At 31.2% G+C, this 17,400-nt stretch overlaps 1 protein-coding gene and 1 pseudogene across 1 annotated transcript in view; one reads left to right on the top strand and one right to left on the bottom strand.

Moving 5' to 3' along the window:
* Nucleotides 1-5,690, bottom strand: part of LOC141333496 (conserved oligomeric Golgi complex subunit 5-like) — a 104,592-nt gene extending 98,902 nt beyond the window's left edge. Inside the window, exons 1-5 of the mRNA XM_073838515.1 lie at nt 5,629-5,690; nt 5,297-5,436; nt 4,005-4,062; nt 2,924-2,978; nt 2,677-2,746 (exon numbers count right to left, since the gene is read on the bottom strand). Coding sequence (XP_073694616.1) covers nt 2,677-2,746; nt 2,924-2,978; nt 4,005-4,062; nt 5,297-5,436; nt 5,629-5,677 — 372 coding nt within the window. The 5' untranslated portion in view covers nt 5,678-5,690. The remainder of the gene's footprint in view (nt 1-2,676; nt 2,747-2,923; nt 2,979-4,004; nt 4,063-5,296; nt 5,437-5,628) is intronic.
* A 281-nt stretch (nt 5,691-5,971) lies between these two features.
* The window catches only part of LOC141333507 (uncharacterized), a 34,209-nt pseudogene continuing 22,780 nt past the window's right edge, over nt 5,972-17,400 (top strand).

Genomic DNA, 17,400 nt, shown 5'->3' on the forward strand with positions numbered 1-17,400 from the left:
TGCAGCAACATACTTGAAAAAGTAAAAGAACTATGAACTAGTTCATTTTGGAACCTGCGAACTTAGTTCAAAAAATTTGAATTATGAACTATGAACTGAACTAGTTCATTTTAAAATGTGTGAACTGAACTTTGAACTAGTTCACGTAGAAAAAGAACTTTCCCAACACTGATTGCTAAGAACTTCATATGGACTTTAAAGGTGATTCTTTTCAATTTAAAATATCAATTTCAAAAAATTTACCTTTATGAATGATTTTGTGGTCAAGGGTCACATATAGTTAAGCAATAAAATACTTAATAAAATACACAACTACAAATAATCTATCAGATTTATATTTTTGTCTAATAACTGACAGATAAACAAGTTTAAGCAATGAAACCACACTGACATATCTTCAGACAAGAATTAACTATATAATAAATAAACCTTTTTTTTTACTGAATGGTAGTTTATATAAATCTTAAATCAGCTTGAGAAGTCACACTCTAACTTACAGGGTAAAGATACTCCATAAGTTAAAAATCTTGTTTTTACTTACAGTATATGTGACCCTGGACCACAAAACCTCTCTTAAGTAGCCTTAAGTAGCACAGGTATATTTGTAGCAATAGGCAAAAATACATTGTAGTCAAAATTATCTATTTTTCTTTTATGCCAATATAGGCTATTAAGAAAAGATCATGTTCCATGAAGATATTTAGTAAATTTTCTACCGTAAATATACCAAAACTTAATTTTTGATTGCTAAAAACTTCATTTGGACAAATTTAAAGGCGATTTTCTCAATTAAAAAAAAATCTCAATTTAAAATAAATTGACCTTTATGATTGATTTTGTGCTGAAGGGTCACATATAGTCAAACAGTGAAATACTACAACTGAAAAATATAGTATATTGTATTTTTTTTTGTTTAATTTTAAAGCAATAAAACCACACTGATATATCTTCAGACAAGAATTAACTATAAATAATTAATCATTTTAATTTATTGAATGGCAGTTTATATCCATGAAGATATTTTGTTAATTTCCAACAGTAAATATATCAAAACTTAAATTTTGATTAGTAATAGGCATTGCACAGAACTTCATTTGGACAAATTTAAAGGCAATTTTCTTAATATTTAGATTTATTTGCACCCTCAGACTTTGAAATAGTTGTATCTCAGCCATTGGAAAAGTTATTTATTTAGGTTTTAGATGATGCATAAATCTCAATTTCAAAAAAACTGACCCTTATGACTGGTTTTGTGTTCCAGGGTCACATATTATTGTGGGGAAAAAATACTATGACAACATGTCCTGGCCTCCTTTACATATGCATTTTCTGTGTATAGCTGCATGCAAAACCATGATCAAAGCACTGAAGGATCATCATGGAGTTTGTGATGGTGTTATGCTGATTAGCAAACACAAATATGCAAACGTGTAGCTACACTTCGATAAAGCTGCACAAGAAAAGGAGCAGAAGGGGGTTTTGAGAGTAAAGGGGAGAATTTCATAACCACAGCTGTATTTCATTCATATTTAATAACAATTCCCAAAAGCCACTAAGAACCTGGATGGAGGACCCTGTAAATCCACAAGATGTGTCGAGCGGGACAGCTATGGGTATTCACGTGTGTGACTGATAGAGTGTGAGAGAGACCCTTTCTTTCCAGGGTCCAAATTGACTTTTATTGATTTTCTGCAGACTTGAAGCTTCACTCATGATGACATCATGTGAACCGAGGGCAGAAAGCGAACATGATAAAAGCGTGCACTCTTCTTACCTTGCAACATTCAGCAGAGAAGCAAAGGTTTTATTATTCCACAGGTGCACTAATAACTTCCTTCAGACAAAATAGATGTTTTGAACTTTTTTTTTTTTTTTTTACCATGACAATACATAGTGACCACATTTGTCAGGTTACATAAAGAACAAAAAGTAGAGTAAAAGTAGACCATACATACTTCAAAAGATATGGAATATGGCACCCAGGCACCATAGCTGTTTTTTCTTTGCTAATTAAACTTGACATAAATTAATTTAAGGTCACTATGAACTGCCACTGGGAAAAAAGCTTCATAAAGACTAAATCTTAAACACTGCACAAAGATACTAGTTTTAGATTTTTTTTAATGAAACAAAAGTATACGCTTTCCTATTATTCTACTCCTTTAAGAGATATAAGAGGTCACACTATTACATTCTTAAAAGATTTCTGAAAGATTTTACTTTTATTTATTTTATTTTTTAGATATAATATTTTGAAAACATGTTTTTTTATTTATTTATTTTGCTTTTTTATTTTTTAGATGTGTTAAAAAATGAAAATCTATATTTTTATGTATTCATTTATTTGTTTGTTTGGGTTTTTTGGGATGTGAAGCACAAATCAATATCCACTCTGCCAGAAAGATTTTCTTTTTCTCTGTGTGCATTTCTTTTTTTCCCCCCATGCTTGGTGTATTACAGAATCTGTCTTGACTGCAAACAATTGTGAAGGCATGGTTGCATCTATCTCAGATGTCGAGCCAATAAACATGGAAATCAAGCCTCTGAGCGAGCGCGCGCAGTGTTTGTAAAGCAGGACAATGAGGAAATAATAGTTCTGCAGAATGCCTCTGCTGGAATATCCACGGAGAGAAAGATATGAGATGACAGAAGCAGATGTAAAAGCAATAAAATAACCTGCAAGCGGGCCAGCTGGGCTGTCCGTGCCACAATCTTATTGTAAGGGTCAACGATTTTGGTCCTTATCCTGAAGAGAGAGAAATCAGAAATGCATAAATAAAATACCACAAAGTTATCTGATTAATTGGTGCATGCAATTTTTTATTTATAGTGCACAAATTACACATTTTCTGATATCTATTAATCATGCATGTGTACATCAGTTTTTTTAAAAACATGCAATGTCTTCAATTGAGTCATTTACCTGTCCACAGCACTCTGGAGAGCTGCAATCCTGGTCTGCATCATTTGTAAGACACCTAGAAGCAAAAACACCCATAAATTCCTTGTATAGAAAGAGCTAAACTACATGCGCTTTGCAAGAATTTGAGATGTGACAAGGGATCCCCCTGGTGGACAGCTGCAATTGAGAGGTGCAGCTCAATAAATAAGCTTTCCATTGATATACTGGACAATATTTGGCCGAGACACAACTGCATTTGAAAATCTGCAACCTGAGGGTGCAAATAAAACAGAATACTAAGAAAATCGCCCTTAAAGTTGCCCAAATTAAGTTCTTAGCAATGCATATTACTAACCAAAAATTAAGGTTTGATTTATTTACGTTAGGAAATTTACTAAATATCTTCATGGAACATGATCTTTAATTAATATCCTAATTATTTTGGCATAAAAGAAAAACTGATCATTTTGATGCATGCAATGTATTTTTGGCTATTGCTACAAATATACTTGTGCTACTTAAGACTGGTTTTGTGGTCCAGGGTCACATTCGTAAAGCACTTTTCACAATACATGTGATGAAGTGATGTCTTTACAGAAAATGCATTTTTCTCTTTACAATTAAGAGTAATCTCAAAGAGTAATGTCAAAATAATGTCCATGCATGCAGATCATGTGGTTGAATGAATGCATTAAAGATATGATTACAAGTCGTGCTGATAACAATTGCAATATAAGCAATATTTGGCAGTTTTGTATGTTGATTTAGAGTTAGCGTCATTAAAATGCATGTGTTTTAACATTTTTTTTATTAACCCAGATTATAATGAAGAGACAACTATAGGCAAGTTGTAGATTATAGCCCTGAAAACTGAGGAAAACTATTTGTAAATGTACAAGAAGGGGAAAAAAGTTGCACACTGCAATTTTTATAAATACTTCAAATGCCATTTTTATATGCTTGCATGAAATAGCTATTTCTTATCTTAAATGAACCATCATGCAGATAAAAATTGTTTGGGAACTAACATTATAAGATTGCATAAAGTTAAGGCATCTCATGATTGTGATCTTAAAATGTGAAGCAGGAAATTAAATATTACCTTCAAGAGATTCAGTCCCTGTTGCCTGAGCTAGTAGATCCTCATGTCTGGCCACAACCTGTGACCAAAAACAAAACAAAATATTGGTATACAAATTGCAATGTGTTAAAATATGTGGCTTTTTAATGTTCCTGTAGTTTCCAGTGCTTAGAGACAGGCTATAAAGCAGCAAGGGGCTTTCTAAATTCATAGAAATGATCCTAACAGACACTTCCAGTGAAAAGTTTTTGAACAGTAATATTTTTAATTTTTTAAAGAACTCTGCTCACCAAGTCTGCATTTATTTGATCCAAACTACAGCAAAAACAGTACAATTTTTAAATGTTTTTACAATATATAGTAAAATATAATTTATTTATGTGATTTTAAAGCTACTTTTTCAGCATCATTACTCCAGACTTCAGTGTCACATGATCCTTCAGAAATCATTCTAATATACTGATTTGCAATTTAAGAAACATTTATTACAATTACCAATATTTAAAACAGTCAAGTAAATTATTTGATTAATTATTTGATCATTTTTTTTTTAAATAATTTTGAATCAATTATTTGATATTTTTTTAATTATTTGATGAATAGAAAGATCCAAAGATCAGCATTTATCTGTAATAAATAATATAAAATAAAAAGCTTTTGTAACATTATACCATATCATTCAAAAGCTTGGAGTCAGTATTGTATTTTTGTTGTATTTTATTTATTTAATTATTTCAAAATAAATGATAAAAATTAATACTTTTATTTAGCAAGGATGCTTTAAATTGATCAAAAGTGATGATAAAGACATTTATAATGTTACAAAATATTTCTATTTCTTCTGAACTGTCCACTCATCAAAGAAACCTGAAAAAAATATACTCGGATGTTTTCAACATAATAATAATAATAATAATAATAATAATAATAATAATAATAATAATAATAATAATAATAATAATAAATGTATTCGGAGCAGCAAATCAGAATACTAGAAGTTGAAATAATGAGTAATGATGCTAAAAATTCAGCTTTGAACTCACAAATAAATTACATTTAAAAATATATTCAAATAGAAAACAGTTATTTTAAAAAACTAAAATATTTCACAATCAAATAAATGCAGGCCCAGTGAGCGGAAAAGAAATATAATTTACTGCTCAAAAACTTTTGACTGGTAGTGAATCTTTTTAAAGCAGTTTCCAGTGCTTAGAGACAGTCTATAAAGCACTATGGCACTTCCTAAAAAATTTAGACATAATCCTAATATAGATCTGCATTGAAACTTGCTCATCTTGACAGGTGTGACTCACCTGAAAGTGCAACTCTTTGTCTAGTTGACTGATGCCCTCTGCCAGCTTTGCCAGCTGCTCAGCAATGACAGCATGATGAATGGCTTGAGCTGTGTATGTCTTCACATCGAAATCCTCTTTGAGGAAATCAACATAGCAATCTGAAAGGTAAAAGGACCAGGATTTGTAAAACACAGGAGATCCGGCTACATTGCAACACACAGAGTATGTGTGTTTCTGTGCTATTACTCCAGCTAGAGGCGCCGATCGAGACGCTTAATCAGCCTGGTTAACGTACAAACACTTGCACATATACAGATCAAATTGAGAAATCATATTAGAACTGTATTTACCATCTTTCAGCAGTGAATTCGCTGTTGATTCCGGACTAGCCTCCATCATTGCCACTTCATCAGTGACGTACAATCCCTGCGTCACAACATGAATGGGGAGCAACGGCGATTGGTCATGAATATTAATTAGCTAACTGACGTAACCTCATTATAAATTCTCGAACAGACACGATTTGAAGCCTGTATCAATTTAACACATTTTATAAAGATTTTATAATTATTCTGTTCAATTATTTTAATAATTTTTCACGTTATGATTCAAAATAAATAATTTCGATATTCGTGGATACGAGGTCAAAGGTTAATCACGCCCACCAACACTGAGACACGGAAGTGAGGAAATAGTACGCATGTGAATTTCATGAAGCCGGTTGTAAACACGCGTTTTACTTTAATGTTTATGATTCAGAATTAGCCTTTTTAACGGAATACATGTATCGTGTTTGTAATGAAAATGAAATACATTTTAATACGGAATTTAATTTTGAGTAGTTAAACCGCGCGTTTTTCCAATTACTTCTTAAGACTGTGAGTTGCAGAATATGACAGAGGTCCACAATAGAATCCAAATGGACAGTGGGAATATCATGGACCTGTTTAACAGGGGAAGGCCAGTCAGAGTGTGTGCACCCATGGTCCGCTACTCAAAGTAAGTGAAACAACACTGAATTGATTTCTGTAATGTAGGCTGATGTTGAGTGTGTTGTTCTGAATGGTTTATTTATTCTTGATGTTTCAGGTTGCCTTTTAGATGTCTGGTGAGGAAATATGACTGTGATGTGTGTTTCACCCCAATGATCATTGCAGCTGATTTCATGCGATCTGCAAAAGCCAGAGACAGTGAATTCACCACCAATAAGAGTAAGCTGTAGGCCTACTTCATATAAGATGTCTATCTTTTTCAAATTGTCATGCTGATTTAAAATAATTTATTATACAGGTGTAAACATAACATTGCCATCAAGCATGAAAATGTATTTATATCACCATACAATGCATGGGTCTAGCAATATCAAATTTATCTGTATGCATTTTTTTAGGTGTGGTTAAATATTTTTTTAGTTATAAATAAGTGATTATTCCAAAAATTCCATATAAAATATTCCATTCCATTGTGCATTTCTTGTTTTTTTGTTTTTTTTTCCTGTGCTGGGTTTATTACAGTATTACAGCATGGCACTGGTTAAATAGGAACAGTTATAATTTTGTTAATGCATAGAAATTTGTGACCCTGGACCACAAAACCAGTCTTAAGTCGCTGGGGTATATTTGTAGCAATAGCCAAAAATACATTGTATGGGTCAAAATTTTAGATTTTTCTTTTATGCCAAAAATCATTAGGAAATTAAGTAAAGATCATGTTCCATGATGATTCTTTGTAAAATTCTTACTGTAAATATATCAAAATGTAATTTTTGATTAGTAATATGCATTGTTAAGAACCTAATTTGGACAACTTTAAAGGTGATTTTCTTAGTATTTTGATTTTTTTGCACCCTCAGATTCCTGATTTTCAAATAGTTGTATCTCGACCAAATATTGTCCTATCATAACAAACCATACATCAATAGAAAGTATTGAGTATTCATATGATGTATACATCTCAGTTTTGTAAAATTTAACCTTATGACTGGTTTTGTGGTCCAGGGTCACATTTGCATCTTAACATATGCAAAAACAGTTTGCCAGATATTATTATTAACGTATATTATCATATATTGTCAAGTGACAGTTGAATTAAGCATGCATATTTACCCTATAATTTAACTACTAAAAAAAATAAATTAATAAACAAATCTGCTAATTGTTTTGCGCATTTTCACTCTGATTTTAATGCAAAATGTTGATTTAACTTTGTTAAATGGAGACGAGGTTACTAAAATTATAATAAAATTGCTCAAAATAATGAATAAACATGAACACTGAGGGTGCAATGAATGTCAAACGTTTTGATCAAATGAGTGTTTCAAATCATTGCCATCAAGCATGAAAATGTATTTATATTACCATACATTGCATGGGTCTAGCAATATCAAATTTATTTGTATGCATTTTTAGGTGTGGTAAAATATATATATTTTTTAAAATAAGTGATTATTATTATTATTGTTGGATGTGATCATCACAAACAAAACTTACATATGAAATATTCCAATCCATTGTGCATTTCTTTTTTTTCCTGTGCTGGGTATATTACAGTATGACAGCATGGCACTGGTTAAATAGGAACATTTATAATTGTGTTAATGCATAGAAATTCACATCTTAACATATGCAAAAACAGTTTGCTAGATATTATTGTTAATTATATTATCAAGTGACAGTACAATTGAGCATGCATCCTTTGACATCAAGAGCAAGCATTAAGATGGAAAGCATTTAAGTATTTTGCATGATTATATGCATGTATTTTTCTATCTGAACCACTGAAAAATTAGTGAACCTTTTCAAATATTTTTTTATGCACTAAAAAAAAAAGAAGAAGAAGAATTAAAAACCCACACTGTAAATCATTATATGTTGGCGCCCATATTAACATTTTTCATAGATGTTTTCAGTTTTCCATAAACATTTCCAGGCAGGAAAATATTTAATTGTCGGAATATGAATGTTTTTATTGGTGTACAATTTCTAGCACCTGTGAGTTACTGGAAAAATTAAGTTTACTCATAAACTTTTTCTTGACCTCAATAAGACTAATTATTGAGGTCAAGGCAACCTTTTATTTTAGTCACTGGCACAACCTTCTGCTCAATAATTGCTCATATCATTTTAACATTTCTTTGCTTCTTAGCTGACCGACCCTTGATTGTCCAGTTTGCTGCGAAGGATGCACAGACGCTGGCAGATGCAGCATGTGTAGTTTCTCCTTTCTCAGATGGGGTGGATTTGAACTGTGGTTGTCCACAAAGGTAATCTCAGAGTACATGAAAAAATATATAAATATTTACCCTTTAATTTTATTACCAAAAAAAAAATTAAATAAACAATCTGCTGATTGGTTTGCATTTTTCACTCTGATTTTATTGCGAAATGTGAATTTAACTGTGTTAAATGGAGACGAGGGTACTAAAATTATAATCAAATTACTCAAAACAATGAATAAACATGCACATTGAGGGTGCAATGAATATCAAAAGTTTTGATCAATGAGAGTTTCAATTCTGTTGAAGATAGTAGAAAAATTTCTGCACTGATTGCATCTTTAGGATCTGCAAATTTATCTGTTTTTTTTGTTGCAGGTGGGCCATGTCTGAAGGCTACGGTGCGTGTCTGATTAACAAACCTGAGCTAGTGAAAGACATGGTACGTCATGTCCGAAATCAAATCGACAATCCCAACTATGCGGTATCCATTAAAATAAGGTGAGCAGATGATTTCTTGATTTTAAAAAGTGCTCATGGCAGGGAACATTCAAGGTTGGACTTAACAAAGAAAGTTAAAGGGACACAGAGATTTACAAGCAGATAATGTAAAGCTTGTATTTATTTTTTGACAAAAAATGTATTTAATTTGGAAGTTGTTGAAAATGTTGAATTGTTAGACAGTTTACAAAACAAAAATTATTCCACAAAAGTCTGCCACATACAGTATAGCAAAATATAACTAATTTATTGCCTAGCTCTGCACATAAAGTTAGTTTTATAAATATGTCTAACTTTATCTGCGTACAGTAAACTATTTATATACTGTAACTGTATAACATATCTCAACTGATTTTTTGGACAAAATTATTGTCCAACTCTTTATATAAAGTTGGATGTAAATATATTCTTCTACATATACATAACATACATACATGGGTTAAAGACAAAAAAGGGTTTAAGCATAAAAAACCATTAGGATATTAAGTAAAGATCATGTTCCATGAAGATATTTTGTACATTTCCTACCACAAATATATCAACACTTCATTTTTGATTAATAATTTGCATTGCTAAGAACTTCATTTGGACAACTTTAAAGGCAATTTTCTCAATAGTTTGATTTTTGTTTTGCACCTTCAGACTCCAGATTTTCAAATATTGTCCTATCCTAACAAAACCTGCATCAAAGCATTCATTTTGCTTTCAGATTATGCATAAATATTATATATTAACACTTATGATTGGTTTTGTGGTCCAGGGTCAAATATAACACAACATATTGTATAACATATCAACTATATTATTATACTTTTTTTGCAAAATATAAATATACTATTGTCCAGATATTTATATAAAGTTAGATATATGCAAGTATGACAAACTTTATCTACATCCATACTTTATACATGTGTAGGGCGACATATATAGCAAATCTCAACTGCTTGATTCTTTGTATTGTAGCAAAATACTGCATAAAATGCTTCTCTAGCTTAGATTTTTTGTCTTGCTTCTAGCCAAAATTTCTAAAAATTCTTAAATCTAGAAGGATTTTCTAGACAAGTAAAAATAGTCTTGTTTCTAGAAAAAAGAAGTTAAAATTAAGTGAGTTTTTGCATAAAACAAGCAAAATAATCTGCCAATGGGGTAAGAAAAATAATCTTATTTCAAGCATACAACTAGATTATTTTTCTTACCCCATTGGCAGATTATTTATCTTATTTTATGCAAAAACTCACTTAATTTGGATTTATTTTGTTAGTGAAAAAACAAGACAATATTTTTTACTTGTCTAGAAAATCCTTCTTGATTTAAAAAGTTTTTGATATTTTGGCTGGAAACAAGACAAAAAATCTAAGAAACACTTTTTTGCAGTATTTTGCTACAAGACAAGGAATCAAGCAGTTGAGATTTAATAATATAGTTAATAATAATTAACTAATAATATTGCTAACTAATAATTAATTAATAATAATAATAAGTATAATAATACTATAATATAAGTATGATTATATAATTATAATTATACTTATATTATAGGTAAGTATTAAGTATAATTATAGTATAATAATACTAGTTGATATGTTATACAGTATTTTATATGTTATATTTGACTCTGGATCACAAAACCAGTCCTAAGTGTCAATACATAATATCTATACATCATCCGAAAGCAGAATAAATGCATTAATTCTAGAAAATCCTTCTTGATTTAAGAATTTGTTGATATTTTGGCTGGAAACAAGACAAACAAATCTAAGTAGGAAAAGCATTTTTTGCAGTGCAGCTCTAATCTGCTAAATGCAACTAATAAAGCATGATTTTCTGTAAAGCTGCTTTGATAAGTGTATAGTAAAAAGCATTATAAATAAATGTGATCCTGGACCACAAAACCAAGTCGCTGGGGTATATTTGTAGCAATAGCCAAAAATACATTGTATGGGTCAAAATTATTGATTTTTCTTTTATGTCAAAAATCATTAGGAAATTAAGTAAAGATCATGTTCCATGAAGATTTTTTGTAAAATTCCTACTGTAAACCTATCAAAAGGTAATTTTTGATTAGTAATATGCATTGCTAAGAACTTAATTTGGACAAATTTAAAGGTGATTTTCTCAGTATTTTGATTTTTTTGCATCCTCAGATTCCAGATTTTTAAATAGATGTATCTCAGCCAAATATTGTCCTATCCTAACAAACCATGCATCAATAGAAAGCTTATTTACTGAGCTTTCATATGATGTATACATCTCAGTTTTGTAAAATTTAACCTTATGACTGGTTTTGTGGTCCAGGGTCACAAATATGACTTGACATGTCGGCTTGTTTTTTTCTTGTCCTCAGAATTCACAAAGATATCAGGAAGACAGTGGACCTCTGTCAGAAGGTGGAAGCAGCAGGAGTCTCATGGATTACAGTTCACGGTCGTTCAGCTGACGAGAGGCACCAACCCGTTCACTACGATGCCATTAAGACCATCAAGGACAGTCTTTCCATCCCAGTCATCGCTAACGGAGACATTAAGAGCATGCAAGATGTAGAATCCATCTATGAGCTCACAGGGGTGGATGGTGCGTGTCATTTATTCAGCATCTGATTTAATTTTTGTTTGTGCTGTATTTCTGTATCTCATACATCTGAACTTCCGTAGGTGTGATGGCTGCTCGGGGATTGCTGGCCAATCCTGCCATGTTTGCCGGGTACGAGGAGACCCCGCTGCAGTGCGTGTGGGACTGGGTGGACATCGCTGTGGAACACGGGACCCCGTTTACCTGTTTCCACCATCACCTGATTTACATGCTGGAGCGTATCACCTCTCAGCCTGAGAGGAGAGTCTTCAATAACTTATCCAGTACATCTGCTGTCATTGACTTCCTTCACAATACATACGGCTCCACATAGTTGTTTTTAATGAATGCATTGTTTTATAAATTGTAATAAAGGCACAAAAGAAAAAAATCTGAATGTGTATGCTGCTTTATGCTGCAAACTTCAATTCAATCATGCAATTAAATCATTACCAGTCAAAAGTTTTTGAATGGTAAGATTTTTAAAAAGTCTCTTCTGCTCAGTAAGCCTGCATTTATTTGATACAAAATACAGCAGTAATATTGTGAAATGTTTTTACTATTTTAAATAACTGATTTCTATTTTAATGTATTTTAAAATGTAATTTATTCCATTGATCAAAGCTAAATTTTCAGCATCATTACTCCAGTTTATTATTATACATTTATTATTTTATTATTATTATTATTATTATTATGAAATAATAAGCTTTGTAAAATTATGCACTGCACCATTCAAAATCTTGGATTGTTTTTGGGAAAGAAATTATAGAAATATCTCACAATTCTGACTTAATAACTTGCAACTGCAAGTTTTTCTCCCGGTTTCACAGACAAGGCTTAAGGGTAGTCCTAGACTAAAATGTAAATCGGAGCTGTTTCAACTAAAAGAAACTTGCACTGACTAAAAATATATCAGTGCCTTTGTTTTGTCTCAAGATGCACACCAATAATGTTTTTTTCTAAGCAGGTTTATAAAAATGACTTAAATGTCCTAATTGAACTATGTGCTAATCCTGGCTTAATCTAAACCCTGTCTGTGAAACCAGGGGGGTGTTCCATAAAACAAGTTTACCAAATAAGTTAGGCTTATTTCAGTTAGTCTGACTTATTTTGAGCCAAATCAAGTGACAATAAGTCAGACTAACTAAAACAAGCCTGGCTTATTTGGTCAATTTGTTTTATGGAACACCCCTCAGGCCTATATCTCACAATTCTGACTTAATGGCCCGGTTTCACAGACAGGGTTTAGACTAAGCCAGGATTAGGCCATAGTTCAATTAGGACATTTAAGTCATTTTTATAAACATGCTTAGAAAAAAACATTACTGGTGTGCATCTTGAAACAAAACAAAGGCACTGATATATTTTAAGATCAATCAGTGCAATTTTGTTTCAGCTGAACAGCTCAGACTTACATTTTAGTCTAGGACTAGGCTTAAGCCTTGTCTGTGAAACCGGGTTAATAACTTGCAATTGCGAGTTTATATCTCACAATTCTGATTTAATAACTTGCAATAATAACTTGAAGCGGGCTTCAACTTCGGCATGTTATAGTCAGAATTGCGAAATATAAACTTGCAATTCTGGGAAAAAGTCAAAATTGCAAAAAAATCGCAATTGTATGTTTACATCACGCAATTCTAAGAAAAAAGTCAGAATTTTGAAATATTTTTTTTATGTCACTGTTTATTTATTTTATTTGACCAGTTAGTAATGTTAATGCCTCAACTACAACCAAACGAAAATTAGCAATGTTGCTAACTGAAATAGCATTAAGTTTTTCATGTAATATTTATATTGTTTTTTATTTCAGCTTTATTTTAATTAACAACAACAACAACAACAACAGGAAACGTTTTAATCGTTTTAGTTTTACAGTAACCCTGCTAACGGCGCCTGGGTTTTGTAGCTTCATTTTTAATGGTGATATGTATTAGCCACAAGAGGGAGCTGATAATCAGCTATTTTTCACTTGCTTTACGCAATAAATATGGACCTTTGCTTAAAATAAGCAAACATTAAAGAAGGCTAGACATTTTGAAATTAAGTCAGTCACTCAACCTGAACCAGCTTTTATTTTTTGAGCGATCGACTTGACTTGTGTGGTTAAAACTGAAGTGCAGTTTTTCATCCTCGCCATTAGGCGGCAGAAGCGGGCTTCAACTTCGGTGTGACACCTTTGGATGATTTGGACGAGAGACAACCTTCACAACAGGTGCAGGTTGTTTCTACAAACAGACCGTGTAGATGGCAGCTCAGCGACACATTCTTAATGTCTTTCAACTTAAAGGGTGCATATTCCATCTTAACAGCAAATTAATCCGACGAGAAAGTGCAGAAATGGAGGGTCACCACTCGCTAGCATTCTTTAATAAAGCGACGTTAGATTTCTCTTGTAAAATGACTAACGCGCGTTACCTAGCAGTGTTTACTTTTGCTAAAAGTCATTGATACATAGTTCTTAAATGATACATAGACTAAAAGCAACAAAACACTTTTAAAAATGTGTTAAAACCTTCAGGTTTATCGCCGGCTTTGTTTACATGCCGCTGTCAGGCTTTTTTAAAACAACAAATTAATCGGTAGTTGTTACTTTACCCTTTTAATTCTTGAATTAATTACCCTTTAATATTTATTTTATAAAGTAGAATACTAAGTAATGGCTTTGTTCTTTGTTGTAGAGTCAGTTAATGCGTTAAGCTTTTAAGTTTCTGCTGCCTTATGGTTTTGTAAACATGTTTAATAGAGAGTATTAATATATTAGTGTTCAAATCTTAGATGTTTACTAAGATAATTTTATTATCTATTGAATCCACAATAAAATGTCAAATATGAATACGCTATATATATATATATATATATATATATATATATATATATATATATATATATAGTGATTATAATTTAGTGAGTACTTTCAATTGGTAATTCAAATTAAAAGTCAGAATTGTTAGATACAAACTCAAAATTCTGACTTTTTCTCTGAATTCTGTGATATAAACATAATTCTGACTTTTTCCTCAGAATCAAGTTCATATCTCACAATTTTGACGCTTTCTCTGAAATGCAAGTTTATGTTTCACAATTCTGACTTTATAACATGCAATTGCAAGTTATTAATATTATTTTATAAAGTAGAATACTAAGTAATGGCTTTGTTCTTTGTTGTAGAGTCAATTAATGCGTTAAGCTTTTAAGTTTCTGCTGCCTTATGGTTTTGTAAACATGTTTAATATTTTGTTTAATAGACAGTATTAATATATTGGTGTTCAAATCTTAGATGTTTACTAAGATAATTTTATTATCTATTGAATCCACAATAAAATGTAAAATATTAATACGCTTTATATATATATATATTTAGTGATTATAATTTAGTGAGTACTTTCAATTGGTAATTCAAATTAAAAGTCAGAATTGCCAGACAAACTTGAGAAATAGTCAGAATTGTTAGATTCAAACTCAAAATTCTGACTTTTTTCTCACAAATGAGTTTACATCTTATAATTTTTTACTTTTTTTCTGAGAATTGTGTGATAGAAACTCACAATTCTCATAAAGATGTAATTCTGACTTTTTCCTCAGAATTAAATTTATATCTCGCAATTTTGACTTTTTCTCAGAATTGCAAGTTTATATTTCACAATTCTGACTTTATAACATGCAATTGCAAGTTATTAATATTTATTTTATAAAGTAGAATACTAAGTAATGGCTTTGTTCTTTGTTGTAGAGTCAGTTAATGCGTTAAGCTTTTAAGTTTCTGCTGCCTTATGGTTTTGTAAACATGTTCAATATTTTATGTTTAATAGACAGTATTAATATATTGGTGTTCAAATCTTAGATTTTTACTAAGATAATTTTATTATCTATTGAATCCACAATAAAATTTAAAATATTGGCTAAATAGGTGGCTGTCCTAAATTGTATCTAATGAAAATAATATTGTAATAATTTTATACCATTGTTGTTTTTAAAATATATCTTTTATATATTTAAAAAAAATAAAATTACTTAAAGTATATTGAATTATCAGCTAGGATTTTATGATAGTGTTTGGTTAAATGTATATTCAAACTAATGAATCCTTAACTATGAAATCAGTATGATGAACTTTTTACCTTTTACAAAGAAAAATTAATTTAAAATACAACAAATCTCATAAATCACACTTCTAATATTATTAAAATTGTAGCTGTTTTTATATATATATATATATATATATATATATATATATATATATATATATATATATATATATATATATATAAGAAAAATCTTAATAGGTCAATATAACCCTTCTTATTAAATGATATATTACTGTGTTTCAGTAGTGACAAATTTGGAAAGAGGACCAATATTGCAAAACTTTCTGAAAATACAATGCGAATTAACTTGTACAATTTGTGGAGAAAGACATTTTGCAAATTAATTAATTAATTTTAGACTTTTAAATATTTAACTTTTAAATTCTGGTGTTTTAGATATGCTATATGGCATAATGTTGTTGCTTTTGTGTTTCCTACAGACATTGACTGACTGAAAGGACATCTGCTCCTGGACAGGTAAGTATGTTTTTTTTCCTTTTTCTTTTTTTTTTTTTTTTTTTTTTTTTTTTTTTTATTAATACAATTTTCGTTCTTCCATAAATAAGTATAACCCCTGCTGGACATGGTGCCGGGCCTCAGGGAGAACTTGGATCATCCCCGCCCCTTCATTCACACAACACTCACTCTTAACGCTGTGATCTGGCTGGAATCGAACCAGCAACCCCTGAACCGTGAGGCAGCGCTCTTACCAATGAGCCACAGATCACTTGTTTGAATTTTTGCTGGAACTTATACTTCACTATTCAACTGTATGTGAGTTTGCAATAAATCAGTTAAAGCTTGCAGTTGGTTGAGGTAGGATTCGAACTCACGCCTCAATCACAACCTTGTCTGCTGTTAACGTGTGCTTAGCCACTAACCCATTGTGGCTTTCACACTTTGTACCTTGTTTTAATGCACTTTGTTGGATGTAATGACGATTTGAATAATTTCACAGCAAATACGTTAAAGCTTTGAGTTGGTTAAGGTGGGATTTGAACCCATGCCTCAATCACACCCTTATCATCTGAAACATGTGCTTAGCCATTAACCCATCATGACTTTCACATTGACTGCTTGGATTTGGGACACTTTGTTGGATTTTTAATGACAACAGTTTAACATAAGCTTTCATGGGATTTGAACTCAAGAATCCAACATTACAGCACAATGCTTAATCCTCTGAGCCACGGAGTCTGATGAGTGTTTTGGATGAGATTTTATTGTTTTATATGTAGAAAAACTTGAGTAAATGTGAGATTTTAACCTAGGAATTCCCCATAGAGAAAGCAGTTAATTATCCACTGAGCCACACTGAACTTATATATCATCATTTTTTTATTCAAATTAATAGTTTTTGTTTCTGAATCCAAAACATATTGCCTGAAAGTTTCTAGCAACCCTAGAAAGCTGTGACAGGTGTTCTGAATCAATGAGTTAGAGATAGCTACTTTCAATAAAACAGTCCTCTATATAACAAAACAAACCTTGCAATTAAAAGAAAGCATATTATACAGACACGTCATATTTAATGGTATTTGGTGATTTGTTAATTGCATTTAAGACATTGTACTTTGCTAAATATTTTTAATGGGTTTGTAAAAGCGTTTTTTAGGCGTGAGATTACAGGTTTGTCCACCAGGCGGCACCAGTGTGTGTTGTTTCGAGCGATTCACCTGCGAGTCATTTTTCGAATCAACTGATTCAATTGATTCAACGCTTCGAAAAGGTTCGTTCTTCATCTCTTT

Source organism: Garra rufa, chromosome 4 (genome assembly GCF_049309525.1).
Source record: "Garra rufa chromosome 4, GarRuf1.0, whole genome shotgun sequence".
NCBI lineage: Eukaryota > Metazoa > Chordata > Actinopteri > Cypriniformes > Cyprinidae > Garra > Garra rufa.